This window comes from Haliaeetus albicilla, chromosome 18, assembly GCF_947461875.1.
Source record: "Haliaeetus albicilla chromosome 18, bHalAlb1.1, whole genome shotgun sequence".
NCBI lineage: Eukaryota > Metazoa > Chordata > Aves > Accipitriformes > Accipitridae > Haliaeetus > Haliaeetus albicilla.
Window position 1 is genome coordinate 6,454,865 of NC_091500.1, and position 17,304 is coordinate 6,472,168.

Sequence of the window (17,304 nt, forward strand, 5' to 3'; positions counted from 1 at the left end):
ACGAGAGCCAAAGCTAGAAAGGCTGCAATGTAAGTCCAAGGCTACAATGTGTGGCCAAGGACAGGACTGGAGAAAGGTAGACCTACGTAATTGTTTAGACCAGGAATGAAGGCCCCGTCCTGAGCTTTAATGGAGCTCCTGGACCGATAAGCAGAAGGTGAGACTTGTCACAGTAACTAAAGCCTGTTGGTACACTCGGGACCCTGACACAAACTGCCATGTGTTGGCCACATCTATGCTATTAAGTGATAATTAAATTATTTCAAGGAAACCGTTCACCCTTAGCTTCTGAAATGGCTATTGGGAATGATTGCTGTGACCATGCAGACTCCCAGACTATGTCTGGAAGTTGTTAGGAAAAGTACTATTTCTCCTCAGCCAAAAGCGTGTCACAGACCATTTTAACAATTCAGTTGAAAACATTATCTCACATTATAGCGTTGGAACCCTTGCCAGAACATTATTTGATTTACAGCAGCAACACAGCCTAAGATATTACACTTTCATGCTTATTAGGATTGAATTTCTTCTCAGTAGATACTCACTGACATTCAGTTGAGTGAGCCAAAGCAATACATCAATTTAGGTTTTAAAGAAAACTATGACAAGCAAGACAAAGCAGAAGTTTCCCTTTAAAACCAATTTAATAAATAGGCTATAAACTACTCTAGGGTCTAGCTAAATTGTACTCCTCCAGTTTGCCCCTTCTCTCAGCTTTGTTACTAAATCAGGTATAGCCAACTATTTATATCACCTCACCTGGCAGCACTGCTGGTATGTTCACTGAGGACAAAAGAATCTATTTTACCAGGTTTGCAAGCAAGCACAATAAGAAATTATTTCTGTCTCACTTCCTAGCTATATACAGGATACCATAAATGGAATATAACAAGTGGAATAAGGAAAGAGTTCAGAATGTAAAGAAGTTGAAAAGATAAAAAAGTGCATGGCTAGAAGCTGAGTTCAGAAAATGAGCCACGATACACTGCAAAAATTAAGACCTAGGTTCACCATAAGCAAAAACACTGCAAAAGAACACTAATAGTAATAATAATTACTCTGCAAAACTATTTTGCATGGCTGAAATGAAACTCAAATACATTTAGGATCAACACTATTGTTCATATTGTACAAAATCAGCAAGGATTAAAACTTATATTTTGTATTTAATATTCAAGTGGCAGGGTATTTAAAACTACATTCCCCAACGTGTTATCTTTCCTTCCCACAGCTGAAGAGCTATGTGGTACATGAAGGAGTCAGCAGATGGCATCCATGGCACTTGATACAACCAGAGCGCACACATTCTGATGTCCTTTAGTTCACACACAGTGGATTATTCACAGAAAGTGTGACTTTTTTCTGCACCAGCCAGGATTTTCCTTTATACACTGTAAATAGTCTAAGTGCGTATAAATTAAGTTTATCTTCACTATCAAGGTGACTTGCTGCATGATTATTAGGTGCAAGGAGAGATCAGATAGAAGTGGAACAGTGCGTTTCACTTTCATAATTTTAATCTTAAATTCCACAATATTGATGCTTCTACCCAGTTTTCAAAAGTGACGCATCTGTGTGAGAACCCCAGTTTCGAAAACCCTCCTTTACCCCACCCTACACACACCTAAGGTATGACCTTAGGGAAAAATTAAAAAAAGAAAAAAAAAGGGGGGGGGGCGGGCAAAAACCCCAACAACCCCACATACAGATGGTGATTCAGGTATACCATAAAGCTCAAAACCACAGAAGGCATTAACAAGAATCTAAAGTTTTCCTAAAAATCAGTATCACAGAACAGTGACACACAACCTATGTTTTATAGGTCTGGGGCTAATAGCAGTCCATACACTACAAGAACATGGATAAAGGATAGCTGAATGCCCTTCAAAAACAAAGTAAGGTATTGAGGGCATTAACTGCTAATGCAGAATTAGAAGAAAAAGCAAGGTAGGTACCAAATATTTCAACAAGATCAGCCTATCCAGAAACTCTATACCACATATTTGTTGTACATATAAACCACACAAAATTCTAAAACAGTCACTGCCTTCACATGACTTTCAGCTTACGAAGAATGTTCTGAGAATCCAGCATCTGTTAGTGTTCAGACTCCATTCCCCACCCTTCAGATAAACTACCAGAGAGTAGTTGGTGGTCTATTTTTTATGTTGGAATAATTCTCATTCAAAGTACAGATCTGTGCAAGACCTACTAACAGGAGAAAAAAAAAATTAAGAATGACCGGGAAAAATACAGGATTGTACTGGGAATGGAAGATATGAGTTTCAGAAAAATCTCATCTTATTTTGTAATGTATTCCGTAAAGGTATTGGTAAGGCATACATCCATCTTTTTCTGGTTTAAAACTCTGACAAAGATCAGATAAGGATTGAATTCTTAGACCTGAAATAAATACACGAAATGCAGATACATAGTTTGGACAAGCTATTTTAAATGGTTGTTTTCATTGTCACTACATAATGTCAATCTGATCATACATTTTAGATCAACAGAAAGACTACAGTGCAGTAGGGTTTTGAATAATCTGAATTATGCTTCAGTAAGTGACAGTTACCTCCCAAAATTTAAATACATACACAGGACACACTGCATCTGCTATATGTAGGTCATAAAACAGCAGGGAGCCAGAAGAACTTTAGTTTCAAAACTGTGAGGGTGACAGATTAAGACAACCAGTAATGAATAAAACTATTTATTTGGGAAATACTTAAGAGGTATAAACTTTATTATTTAAATCATTTGAAAGTGGAAAGACCTATTATCTTCCTAAGAAACACCCCTGTACAATTTGTGCTATGTATTTCTGCCTCTAACTACAAGACAAACAGGAACAATTAGAAAGCTCATATCAGAAGCAGCTGTATTACAGAGCACACAGCAGATATACTCGACACTGTTGAGAGAAACACCTGAAATGAAATGGTCATAGTAACAAGGAAGATTTGCAGTTACAGATACAAAAGGTAAGGGGATTTACAGAAGGACACAGGAAGGAAGGACAGCATAACACCATCCCGTGATACATTTTTGCAGTTCCTGTTGACAGCAGCAGACTTTAAAGGAATTTGGAACTGTCCACATCCAAACCCTTTAAGTCAGATGGTGAAAAGCAGCCACGCACATTTATTCAGAGGAACAGGATCACTAGCAGGTAAGAACAGAACAGGTCTGTAAGTTATTCATTTAAGTATATAACATTATATAACCTGAATTTACTCTTTTCTTGTTAAACAGACATTCTTGGAAGAATCCACCCAAAAGCTTGGCAAAGGCAAGAACGTGAAAGCAACCAGTGCCAAAAGAAAGTAAACTTGCTAATGTATATTAAAAATGTTTCATATAGCATAGGACCTAGCCTCTGGATCAGGGCCTGTGCTGTGTCAGTGCCCTCAGTCTGTACATGGCTCTGTCCCAGCAACTGAAGGAAAACCACATAAAAATAACTCCAGTTTCCAAACTGGCAGAAGGCTGATCTAGATAGGCCTGTGGCTTGATGCAACACAATCTCAGCCATGTGAAATACCCATTCCCTTCACTTCAGCTCTGGTGGTATTTCAGCCTGAATGAAGACTGTATTTTCAGTCACGGACACCACGGACTCCAGCTATTAAACAACAAAAAAAAAACCCACCCAAAACTTTCAAGAAGAACTATCTTGAGAAATAGATAAACAATCACCATTCAGAAGAGTCATGAAGGATAAAAACAGAAAAGACATGCATTGCTTGACTTTATCATGGCTTATAGAAGTCAGCCCCATGGTGCACACCAGTCTGTTATTGAGACCTTAAAACGGGGGCCAACTCCCACTCAGTCAGGGGCTGCTACCTCATTTCCTCAGCATATTCTGAAGTTTTTAGTTTTGTTCTTCCCTTGTAAGCTAGCCACACACTGGAAACGCAGGGATGAAATTATCAGATTTCTCCCCAATACTTGTTCCAGCAACATTAAATGCAACATTTCTAAGTGATTGCATGCAGCAGTCTTACAATGTCTTTATGCTTTTTAGACTAAATGCAAAACCAATTAAAGACAACACATACTGATTTGAATCCACCCCGCTGCAGTGCAACAGACACCTTCATTACTCTCTTGCCAGGGATACTGTAATTTTTTTCCCACTCTACTATCATCTTAACTTCCAGCTCATTAGTCTCTATCACATGGAAAAAGTTTCTCTTATCCCTCCGAGACATACACATTACATCTACCATATTTGCAGTGCCTCTACTTCAGTATTAAATTTCAAAGCCCAGTACAAAAGTCATGTCATTTAAGCAGGGTAAAGCGTCTACAAAATGCAATCAAATTAGAGGAAAAGAACCTACAGTTAAAAGAAATCACATTAAAGCAAGACAAAAAAGTACAAAATACATTATTTTTTAAAACTTGTACTACATGGGAAACTAAGAATTTGAACAAACTCCTCAGCAGACAAAATGATATAGTTTATCAGCAGATCTGTTGCCTGATGATTGGATCCGAGAACACAGCCACAGAGAAATCCTTGCACTATTGCAGCCAACGCCTAAACTTCCATCAACCACAAAGAAGCATGAATTTATCTGGCACACAAGAAAACATGTTTTCAAAGGCACAGAAGTAACTGATAATTCATTTCACCTGAATATGATCTCTCACCTTTGTGCTCAAACCTATTGCAGAATTTGTCTTAACCAATGCCACAGTCTTAAAGCTGCTGTCTCTCTCTTCTCTGCTCTGTATTACCTCAAATCACTTTCCAGTATCCCTCATTTTCTAAGACTACAATCTTTTTCAAGCATTACTTTTTTCCTACCTCTATCAAGCATGGATTTATTAATTACACTAAACTCTGGTGCAGAGTTCTTAACATATATTTTGTATGAAATATTTGAGAATTCCCTTAAATAACTAGTAATTAGAGCTGTAAATTTACTGTTTTGAATGTGATTAAGCCAGAATGTAGCTTCCGTAAATGCAATGTCTTTATGCATTGGTAATTAAGGCTGACCTTCATTTAGAAGCCTTTTCCTTAGGCCAGAAAACTGATATCGGAACTTGTGGATGGATTAGGACCTCTGATGGTATTAAAATAAGGAACAGCTGCTGCCCTAACCACATTAGAATGGCTTTACTGCACTTTTTGATTACTATCAGCTAGAAAAACAGTCTTTTTGTTGACTTCAGAATGACAGGTTGGAGGGAGAAGGGGAAAACCATGTTTGATTATTAACAGATATTAGCTGATAAGAACTACTTAATAGAACAAACCAAAGACTCTTCTATAAACTACATAGAGGCAGCTTTTCCCTTTGAAAGATGTAGCTCTTGCTTGTGTCAGCAGATACCAGAAGGGTGGACTTCTTGCTTTAGTACGCACTGTGCCAAGTGAAGTTTCAATTAGATGCAAGGAAGTTCCTGTAGAATACATTGCTGTGGTTTATTCCAAGGATGACCCGGTGTTTATATTCTTGGCTTTATATTGCTTTACAAAAACATGCTATACCTTAGACTGCCAGACAAGAAAAAAAAAAGCAAAAAAAAAACCAAAACAGGAGTAACCCTCATCAAGAATAGCAAGTACCACCAGTTACAATAAATCCAGCCCTCTCAAACTTGGTAAATATGAAATAGCATAAAATTGCATGGAGAGATTGCTGCTAGGTTCTTTTGGTAATCATCCCAGAAAGCAACATATCCTGCTATCATCCTGGGAAAAAAAAAAGGCTCAGTATTCCATGTACACACAGTGAAACTCTCAAATACTTTCAAGCAGGATAATCTTAATAATAAGAAGGAAAAAAAACAACAAAACTTCTCTGTCAGCAGAAGTCCTTGGTTGAACTCCCGTGTCCCAGCTAACACTGGTAGGGAGTTCAGAGGAAAGGCATACTAGCCTCAGTGTTCCAGGCCAGATCTCAACTTCCTCAAAGATCAAAAGGCATTTAAGTCCAGGAATTTAGTTCAACCTATTACAGGAGACAGACAACTGCAAAGTGGAATCTTAATCTAAATTTGTAGAGTGTTTAGGGATATCTAAGTCAGACCTACCCACAGTTTATCCTACAATGTCCATTGTGTTAGAGAAAGGAGTAATTAACAGAACAATTCTTTCCTGACTTACAGATAAGACCTTGCAATTCCCTCTGGCTCCTAGAGCCTATGTTTTCTCATGCCACGACAGAAGGTCTTCATAAACCTTGGCATAGTTTTACCAACACCTTTGTTAAAATGTCTCCTTATTCAAAACTCTGTGTATTTTAGCAGAACTGATAAGAAAATTATATTCCTGTACAAAAAAAAAAAAAAGAAATTGAAGTACGTACCCTGAACAGTCCTTTCCCAGGAAAGATTTCCCACCCACGGTGGTTCCTTAAGGTAACATGTTCCCTCTAGACTGCAGAGCAGATCATGACCACAGAAAGGCAATACTAGAAGTTTTCCATAGTTGCTCTTAAGGAGAAAAGTACATTTCCAAATTTAAAAAGCAGACAGTAACTGCTGTCTTGTGTGTTCTGGAAAGAACATTAATCAGTTTATTTTTGTAATTTACAAGGAACTAGTATTTAGATGCTTTGAAGCACTACTCCAAATTCCAGCTGCAATAAATACAGGCCTACCTTTAACCCAGTTGGTCTTTTGCCAGGCATGTTCTCCTATCAAAACAAGGGCATTTGTGCTACCAAGCACCCCATGCATGTATGGGAAAATAAGCCCAAGTACTGTATAAATTATTAGACAGCATCCACATTACAGACAGTGGCATTTCAGGCCCAGAAATACTTGTTACTTTTTTTGTTTGGTTGGTTGGGTTTTGTTTGCTTGTTTTTAAAAAAACGCATTTTCAGAGTGGGAATTGAACACTGATTGAATTGAGGAATACTTGGAGCTTGGCAGTTCCTGGATGTCAACATGATAATCATGGCCAAGTATACCTTGGGATGCATGGGATGAAGTGAGCATATGCATAGATTTAACTTAACCATACTGTTACAACTGCACAACCTCAGTATGCCCTTTGTGTTTCTTCAAAGGCTATCAAATCATAAAGCTTATGCAATTTCCAGAAAGACAGCAGAAACACTGAAGCCTTTTAGTAACTGCCAGAACCAACTAAGAAGGAAGACAGAAGGAATGCCTAAATCAGACTAGACTAAAGACTCCTTACAGTTCCATTACAAATTCTGCAGATCACCTCAGAGAATACTAGTGTCAGACCCTATATGCATACATAAATACGTGAGGTGCCTTTAGTACCCTCAGCAAATTGTCTTGTTAACAGTGACAAGAGCAACCTTAAATAATCTCATATATATGTATTAAAATTCTGAATACACAAACCACACCAATCAAAATAATTCAGTTTCTTCCCCCGATCAGAACAAACACTCAATAGATCCCAAATGTCAATGAAGGTTAACTTCGCTACTGCCCTTTCTCCAGTAAAACCTCAGCACCTTACTGTTACTGTGGCTCTACAGTCCTAGGGAGTTCTAGGCATTCATATGCTTTGTGCATCTTGGTGTGTGCTGGTTTTGGCTGGGATAGAGTTAATTTTCTTCATAGTAGCTAGTATGAGGCTATGCTCTGGATTTGTGCTGAAAACAGTGTTGATAATACAGGGGTGTTTTAGTCATTGCTGAGCAGTGCTTACACAGAGTCAAGGCCTTTTCTGCTTCTCACACCACCCTGCCAGCAAGCAGGCTGGGGGGGCACAAGCAGTTGGGAGGGGACACAGCTGGGACAGCTGACCCCAACTGACCAAAGGGATATTCCAGACCATATGACATCATGATCAGCATATAAAGCTGGGGGAAGAAGAAGGAAAGGAGGATGTTCGGAGTGATGGCGTTTGTCTTCCCAAGTCACCACGTGATGGAGCCCTGCTTTCCTGGAGATGGCTGAACACCTGCCTGCCGATGGGAAATAGTGAATGAATTCTTTGTTTTACTTCGCTTGTATGCATGGCCTTTGCTTTACCTATTAAGCTGTCTTTATCTCAACCTCAGAGTTTTCTCACTTTTGCACTTCCAATTCTCTCCCCCATCCCATCAGGGGGAGTGAGCGAGCGGCTGTGTGGCGCTTAGTTGCCAGCTGGGGTTAAACCATGACATCATGCCAGTCATGTTAGGTAGTTCATATGATACAGTATATCCGACTTCATGAAGTGACTGTTTTTGTTATCTGAGCTCCTCAACATAACTTACAACTGACCTGTGAGTGAAGCACAGAAACAACAGCTATACAGAGGAGTTGTTACACCAACATCTCATTCCATGCGTCAATACATAGTTGACTAAAGAGGGCCAGCAGCTATACTGTAGAAAGTAAACTAAGGTAGGTTTCTGAATGACAAATATCAACAGCTCTTTTAGGATGCAGAAAGGACTTATGTAATGAGGCTGCAAAAGTTGTGATTATCACCCCAGCAGTCAGATGGACTCTCAGGTGCAGAGCTTGAAAGTTCAGAGGTGTTTTCAGCTGAAATACTGGATTGCACTGATACAGTTCAGAGAAAGTATTTGAAATTAGTTACGGAATAAATGCCATGGAAAATGAATTTTTTTTAGACTGCATACTTCTCAGAGCAAGAACAGCCTCTTACAGCTATATTTTAGTGACTCCATAATACAAAGAAGTACTTCTTAGATGTCTGTAAACTGCCACCCCAGAGAAGACTGCAAGATAGGATTCCCAGAGGACAGCTACAGTTCATGAAGTGCTGAAGGACACTGCTCCTGCAGCCTTTCTTTGCAAGCTCTCTGCATCTAATAAAAAAATACATACACAGTGTAGTGTAAAGAAACACTTCAATTTTTATAGAATGACAGGCAGTAACATTCATTCCACTTACAAAGCAGAACAAAAAGTAGGTAGAGATTCCACAGCACAAGGCACAGTCTGCTTCAAGTGGCAGTTTCTGATAATGTTATCCTATCAACGGACAAGAACCTTAACCTTAAAAGGTAGAAAAACTGAAAGTAAAACAAAGCAACAGCAAGTGTACCAGGAAGGCAGAATGAAGCCTGCATTCCTTTCCAGCCCTGGAGCAGTGACTTCATCTTTGCTAGGGTGACCTTCCACTGAGTCCAGGCTTGAATACTAATATTAGACTAAAAAGAAGTGTGCCACCCTCTAAATACAATGATGACTCAACACCTAGAGGCTTTAGTGATGTCATATGACCAAAGAGGTTCTGACTTCACAATCTAGATTTTTTTAAAAGGAAGTCAAAAGAAACAGATCTTCCCCTGCAGAAACAAAGCCTGCTTCCTAGAGCATCTTCTTGAATTAGCCTGTGGGAAAAGGGAACCAAAGAAACATTTCACACATGGCAGCAGACACACTGGCTCCACTTTGTTTAAAAGGAGCACTGAACAGACACATTTCAATTATATGCTTCAGAGTCAATGCATCAGTAGAAAGTTTCAGTTCCAGAACCAACATATAAAAGTTAAAGACAACACAGCAGACCACTGAACAGTCCAGTGGCTTTTACTGCACCTTAAAAATAAAAATAGCAGCATCAAGATGTGCTTTGTTGAGAAAGCTAAATGCAAGTTACAAAGAAAAAAAAAAAGCCTTCCCAAGTAAGGCTACAGAGTTCTCTTAAAGCACCATCCTTGAACAAATATTCCAGCACTCGCTTGAGGTAGCCTTCAATCTTTTTCAAGGCCTAAGCTCAATAATACATTTAAAAAAAAAGTCAAAGGAAGTCTAACATTGGCTTCTGTAGTACAAGCAAGTAGTCATCCAATATGTAAATAAAGTTGTAATGTGAAAGAATCCCTCATGAAATAGTAACTGTTTTCATAATAAAGTCCTTCCATTAAAATAGAATTATCTTTTCCATTGACTTGCTAGTTTGACTTCTTTTCTCCTCCCTTCCCCACCCCACTTCCACTAAGCTCACAGTTCAGGAAATGTATTTTTAATCATCTTCATTCCCCAATCTTGCATTCACACACTGACCCTCCTCATCAGAAGAATTAGGATACATTTCAACATATGTTCACAGAACCAAGAGCCAACTGCCCAGGACCACGTCCAGACAGATTTTGAAGACCTTGGTGGAGGTGCACCACCTCCCTGGGCAACCTGTGCCAGTGCTCAGTCACTCTCACAGTAAAAAGCTGTTTCCTGATGTTCAGAAGAAACCTCCTGTGCTTCAGTTTGTGCCCACTGCCTCTGGTCCTGTCACTGGGCACCACTGAAAAGAGCCTGTCTCTGACATCTTTGCACCCTCCCTTCAGGTGTTAACACACACTGATAAGATGCCCCTTCACTGGACTCTCTCCAGTATGTCCATGTCTTCCTTGTACTGGGAAGTCCAGAACTGGACACATGTTTGGTCACTGTATTTTCTCACACAGAAATAATATCATCTCCTATTGGTTTGAGTTACACTGGCAAGAAAAAGCACTTAACGGACTCTGACTCCTAGGCAGCTCCACCATAACTGAAATGCTCAGAAACCGATTACTCATTCTTTATCTGAAATATAACTACTAAATTTAATAGGTGCTCCTTCCAATTTGAGCCAAAATAGCAGAAAAAAGAAGAGCATACAGCTTCTAAACAGCTGGAGGAAACACATCTCTCCCTCACGTAAGCATATTCTAATAGTGACAGTTTTGTGTAAGCATTTCCTGAGGCATCTGAAGGAACCATCTTAAGAGACAAAGATGCTTCACTTTGACAGTGTGCTTACCAGTTTCAGCCTGAAGGAAACTGCACAGTCATATTACAGAAAGGATGGTTTTACAAAACAGTGATATATGCATAACAAAAGCACAACAAAAGGGTTACTATCCGGAAAGCCTGAGGACTATGTGTAGCAATTAACTGTTAAAACACACACATATATACCCTTAGGAGTAATCAGTCATACCCTTTGGCTCACCACCACAGTTGCTTTATCAGGAGAGATAAAAGGAGTAGCACCTCCCATTCAGTCACACTTTTAGCCAAAAATAACAGTCTCAATTTTGCCGTATCTTGCTCACGTAACTAGTCCCATCAGTTTTTCCAAGAGACATGTGGCAAATCCCAGGGTTTAGGAATAATTTTATTTTTAGCTTCTCTACAATAAGACTTCCATGACCCAAGCAAATCAGTGCTGTACAGTCAAAAAACCCCAAAAATCTGCCCCTACCATTAACAGGTTATATGCCAAAACAAACGATCAGAACACAGGACAGTGATAGGGATACAGCTGAATGTGATCCCAGCTTTGCAACAGGCCTGTTGGATAATCTACTTCTCCATGCCTTTGTTCTTCCTTAAAAACTAAAAAGCTCAACATTTTCTAGCCACATTGTAAAGAAGGCACAATTTCATTTTCTGTATGAAGGAGCAGGCTGTCCATGATGGGAGCAGAGAGATAAGCCAAACCACCTCCCTTGAGTTGTAGCAAGCTGTTAGTGCATTGAAGCTGCTAAGCCATCCTGTGCAAATCCTTAAATGCCCGTATTATCGGCCTAGCTATCCAGGGCATTCTCCTGACCTAAGTAGAGATTTCTTTCCAAGAACACAGGTCTGAAAGGTAGGGAAATATTTTTTGACCAGATGCTTTGTTCCTGTAGCAAAATTAGATACGCGTAGATAGTAATAATTTGTATTTCCCCTTTCTTCCACCAGTGTTTTAAGATCAGGCAGTCACTCTGGAGCAGCTTCCTTTAAGCCAGATGGCAACACTCATCCTCAGATCCCAGAGCCCACAACTCTTCAGACTCACTATGTTGAGACCTTAAGGTGCCAGCCAGGAGAAAACTCAAGCCTGACTTGATACAGTTTCTTTGTCTGTAAAGGACATGGCCTTCAGCTGCAAGAATTCCTCATCTTCAGAAAATGAAGGTCCAAACTCAGGCTCCCTACAGATGCCATCATCACTCTTGGTAGGCAACACAGAATCCCTTCTAAGAAGGGCTGTACAGCCACATGATATTGGTGAAAGAGTATACCTGATACAGGATGCAGTAAGAACAGACAAAGCAAGTCAGCTTATCCACAGTGCAGGTGTATGTGCAGCAAAGTGTTCCCTCAGGGTTGGTGCAAGCCCATATATTCATGCACAAACTGGAATTTACCCTATATCTGATACAAAGTAGTTAAATGCCTTCAAATTAAAACAAAAATATTTAAGGCATTTGCTTTCAAAAACCTGTCTTTAGTAAGTATATTGCTTAGATATTTGTGTGTTAAAAATTTGAACTTGACAGTTCAGCCTCTTCAGACACTTCAGGTAACGTAACTTTAAAGCTGTCAGCATGAATTCTTTACATTAATACTGTTGCATGCCAAAACCGCTCAGAAGTTTATATATTTAAATATTATTTACACAGCAAGTTCACACACCAAATCAAAACAACCATTTCCAATGACCTGTTTCTCTGGCTTTTGTTGCTAGCTAACTTGTAACTTCCAAACCAATCATACCTCCATTTTCCTCCTAAAAGTGTAGGTCAAGAATAAATGTCAAAAGATACGTTGCAAAAACTTTACTTTCTGTAGAATGGATAACACCATGGAACTACTGTAGTTATAAACATTACTGTAGTATGTTCTTTAAGAAGTTTAGTGTACCACTACATATACATTGGATCAATATATAATTGAAGATATGAGTGTTAGCAGCATTTATTGATTGTGATTCTGTGAGATTTTGAACTTTAGCTTAGTATCTTGACAATATTTTATATTGAATTCATGCGTGCTCTTATCCTGCAGCAACAGTTAATAATAGAAAGGATTACGGGTATTAATCAACTGGGAGCACAAGTACATGTTCTACAGGAATAATAAAAATCATAATCAGCTCCCCAGGTCCTTGGATTTAATGAGAAATCTGAAGGTAATCCCATCTAGTTTAATACAGACTTACAGGAGTAACCACTTACCTGCAAACAGAGCAATCCATGTTATTGACAGATAGTTTACAGACATGCACATGGAACAGAATATCCACCTTCACAACCCAGCTGCTATTCTTAAGACACATCCTTAAGTCCTGCAAGTCTTTGGGGATTGCTATCCCGCATACTTACATAATCACCCATTCCATTTTCTAACTAAGCCATCAGCTAAATCCTAGAATACAGCTCTCAAAAGGGAAAGCTCAGGAGCAAGTGGGGATAGAATCTCTAAAGGATGAAGAGAGATTCTCTAGTTCTAGGCAGGCTTCCATTTTCTTCCTTTAAAACTGGACTTTCAAACCCCTTCATATTTAGTGCAGTTCATTACCAGATGGTTACAAAATTCTACAAAATGGCACAACATAAGTGCAAGATGCTTATTAGCAAAAAGACTTAAATACAATAGACTGGTGCACCATTTTAGTGCTGTAGTATGAACTTTTATTTTCTTTTAATCTATATTACTCAAACATACACAAGACATCATTATGGAAGACAAAGATGCCTAAAAACTTAAACCCAAAAAATTCCTCTTGTGGAGCCTCAACAGATACCTCTTTCAATACCTTTAACAGGAAGCATGTATCCTTAGAAGTCTTGTTTTATTTCCCTTTCATCTGGTAATTTCCCCATTAAAGACCCTTTGTCCATCCAGGCCAGCTTTGGTTCCAGTGAATCTGTAGTTTTATCTGGATACTTCATCAGCCAGTTCCAGCCAAAACCCACTTTACCACTTGCCAGCTTGTTTCCAAATTGAAAATTCTGGACAAGACACTCAAGTAACCTCAGATGTGCCTATAACAATTAGCCTAGACTAATTTCATCAAAGCCCCAAGCTGTCAGTTTTATATTCCCAACTTCTTCATCAGGAAGAATCCTACGCTAAGAAACAGGAACTGAACACTTCCTGCAAAACTTGAATTTTTATTTATTTTTTTTAATTTGAAGAGGATATTGTTTTCAACGTTCTGTTTTAGACTAACTGCAGACTTAAAAGTATTCTCACCCAGTTCTTCTTGTCTTTGTTCTCACTATCATTCATCTTAGATTTTCCAGATAAAAGAGTATTTCAGGTAACTTAAAATATTTGGGACCTTATCACTCTCTACAACTACCTGAAAGGAAGTTGTATGGAGGTGGGTGTCAGTCTCTTCTCCCAAGTTCACAAGTGATAGGATGAATGGAAATGGCCTCAAATTACACCAGGGGAGGTTTAAATTGGACATTAGGAAAAATTTCTTCACTGAAAGGGTTATTGAGCACTGAACAGGCTGCCCAGGGAGCTGGCTGAGTCACCATCCCTGGAGGCGTTTAAAAAAACATGAAGATGTGGCTCTTACGGACATGGTTTAGTGGTGGACTTGGCAGTGTTAAGTTAACAGTTGGACTCAATCTTAAAAGGTCTTTTCCAACCTAAATGATTCTATGAGAAAATAGAAGAAAGGCAGCCTCCCATCACAGTGGTACATGATCAGCAAGTGGGAGACACTTTCACATGATTAACTTTGCCACCTCCATCATGACTGCAACTATGGTTGCTATGAAGATATGTACCCATATTTCAGTATTCTGCAATTCTGAGCAAAAGAAAAACTTTTTTGTTCACCATAGTTGACAAAAAGGCTTTTAAACTCTTGAAATAAACATTATGGCAGAGTGTTGTTGTCACCTTAGGAAGAAGTCATATTTGTGATCCAGTTTCTTTGTACAAAACAGATTAAACTATTGATCTGTTTCATTGAAACTGCAGTAAACACAAACATAAGGCATACGTTTCTTTTACATTGAAAATAAGGAAACCGACACCGTACCTTACTGTCCTCATCTTCAAACACAGACTGGTGAACATTACAAGCAAAGAGAGAATTCGGGAGGTCATTGAAGTCGATTATTTCATGAAAGTCTTCTTCTGCAAAACACCTCTTTAAATCATTGTCCCCATTTAGAGAGTAGAGTAAGAACTGTCCTCCATCTTCCGGGATGCAGCCATAGTGACCAAGGCTTCGCATTCCAAAGAAGTACGAGTCTCCCCTCATCCCTGGCAGCATGGAGAAGAGACACACAGTTACACTACACTTTTAAAAATATCACATACACAAGTTAACCCAGAAATTCTTAGTTTGGGGGCTTAGTTTGTAGAAAGTATATTTCACACTATTTTAAGGCAACAACTGACCTCTGAAACAGGGCACTATGACTAGTTTCACCAAGATTCAAATATGGACTTTGCTTTAGTTCCATTTATTAGGACAGAAGAGACCTAACCCTATCAGCACAAGCTGCTGAACACAACCAGAAGCAAGGCATTTCTTAAGTGGCCCTTGCCCTAAAAGGGAATACTATATTGCATTTGGGTTTGAGAGTTATGTTTGTTACTGGAAAGGCAGGCTGGTGCTTCCGAGCCTGCAGTCAGCTTAGAAAGAAAGTATAATGCACTGGGTATGAAAAAAATGAAAATAACTTTGAAAATTATACCAGATATCAACTCAAAGGAAAAAAAAAAGGAAGAAAAAAAAGACTGTTAGAATGAAGCATGAACACAGAATCAAAAAACAGTACAACACATTACTATTATAAAGAATAAAGCCAATTTTTTTTCTACAGTTTAAGGACAGAACGTACCCTGTTTTTCCATGCCCATTAGCAATTTCTTTGTTTGCATCTTAATCACATTAGGAAGCAAATAAAAAGGGAAGAGTGGGCTCAAGAGAACATTCTCACCACCTTTTGGGAAAATCCTGCTGACTTTGGAGCCTTTACTCCAAATCCATCAAAGCAGAAAGATAATTTTAAGACACACAGAAGTAACAAGCCCATACATCAAACAGTATCCCTACTGTTGTTACAAGAGTAAACTTCATACCAGCCAAGGGAAATAAGTAAAGGTCCAAGTAATTATCAATGTGTTAATTAGTATAAATTCAGGTATTTATCAGTCCTTAGTACAGGTGTATTAGACGTCAAACTATAACCTCTATAGAGCTCCAGTAAGCTGACTAGAAGCTATGCAGGGAAATAATTTAATTCCCTTGTATTTTTGTTTCTTTCAGTAATAATATGCAATCATTGGCTGCTTTTTCTCCTCATAACATAAGGAGTTAGAGAGTTACATAAACAGTGTGCTCATCCATTTCAGATTTGCCCTTGCTCTATTGCGTACTTGCTATTCTCTATAAATAGTTGTAAATATTAGTTCAAATACAATATTTAGGACTTGTGTCCAAAATTAAACCCTATGGGCTCATTACACTTAATCTCAGTAAAGCAAAGTTAAATTATGGAGCTAATTTGCCACATCTGTGCCTTTCATATAACCTCAATCCTGCTGCTGCTCTAAAATGACATTTGGCCGATGACAGAGCACGTCATTCTGTAACTTTATGTTACGGAAATGGCAGTAATTGTTATTGCTGAAGTCTCAGGGCTAACAACAGAAATCCACAAGAAAACGAGATAAAGTCATGCCCAAAAGTATCAGTTTGGAGTACTGAGTCCACACTTACCACACTCCCAAATCATGTGTTAGAGACAGATTTATTAGCCAGAACAATTAAGGTTGGAAGGGGCCTGCAGAGGTCATCTAGTCTGAAACACAAGGTCAGACCAGGATAATTCAGGACCTTGTCCAGAGGTAAGTGTACCGCAATACCACTCATAGTACATATAATGATTTGCAGAGAGCTGGTAGGTCACAGGATCTTAGCTGTCCTCCTTTTCCAGATACTAAAGTATGTTACACAGCTCAGAACAGAATAGTTTCCTAGTCCTGTATTGTATGCATGTAATTTATGAGGGAGGGGTTTAAAACAAACAAGGATGCAGTGCTGTAAGAAAGCAGGTGTAGTATGAAAGCCTCAGGCCAATTACCTCTTTTTACCATGTCAACCTGAGAACAGGTTCTTAGACTATCAAATACACACTAATATTTTCGGCAGCTCAGTCTCACATTAGCAGAACTATCTCCAACTAATTTCAGCTTAGGTATTTAATTCTAACTGAAAAAAGAGCCTGACCAGATGACAGAGGAGATGGCTACAACTTCAACAATATACATTCGTGTAGTAGGAACTCAGTATCACAGCAATATTGCCTCTGGTATTTAAGCCAACTCACTTAAGCCTAGTATTACTGTACATGTCAGTGTAAACATGCCCATGTAAGTACTACACAGAAATCCTCACAGCAGCCACTGCTGGGGAAGAAACTTGAATTCTGAATGTATCACCACTCAAGGAGAAAATATTAATAGATCATTTACTCCAAATACAATCATCTCTAAATGTTTTCGCCATCGTGTCTAGCCTGTGTCAAGATGAGACTCATTGCTTTCAGGTTTAGAAAAATAAACTTCAAGCCTAGTATGTTACAAAATATAATTTACATGGCA

The 17,304-nt window shown here is 38.8% G+C and overlaps 1 protein-coding gene across 1 annotated transcript in view; it reads right to left on the reverse strand.

Moving 5' to 3' along the window:
• The window catches only part of RCAN2 (regulator of calcineurin 2), a 93,285-nt gene that overhangs the window by 69,066 nt on the left and 6,915 nt on the right, over nt 1-17,304 (reverse strand). Inside the window, exon 2 of the mRNA XM_069805620.1 lies at nt 14,729-14,955. Coding sequence (XP_069661721.1) covers nt 14,729-14,953 — 225 coding nt within the window. The 5' untranslated portion in view covers nt 14,954-14,955. The remainder of the gene's footprint in view (nt 1-14,728; nt 14,956-17,304) is intronic.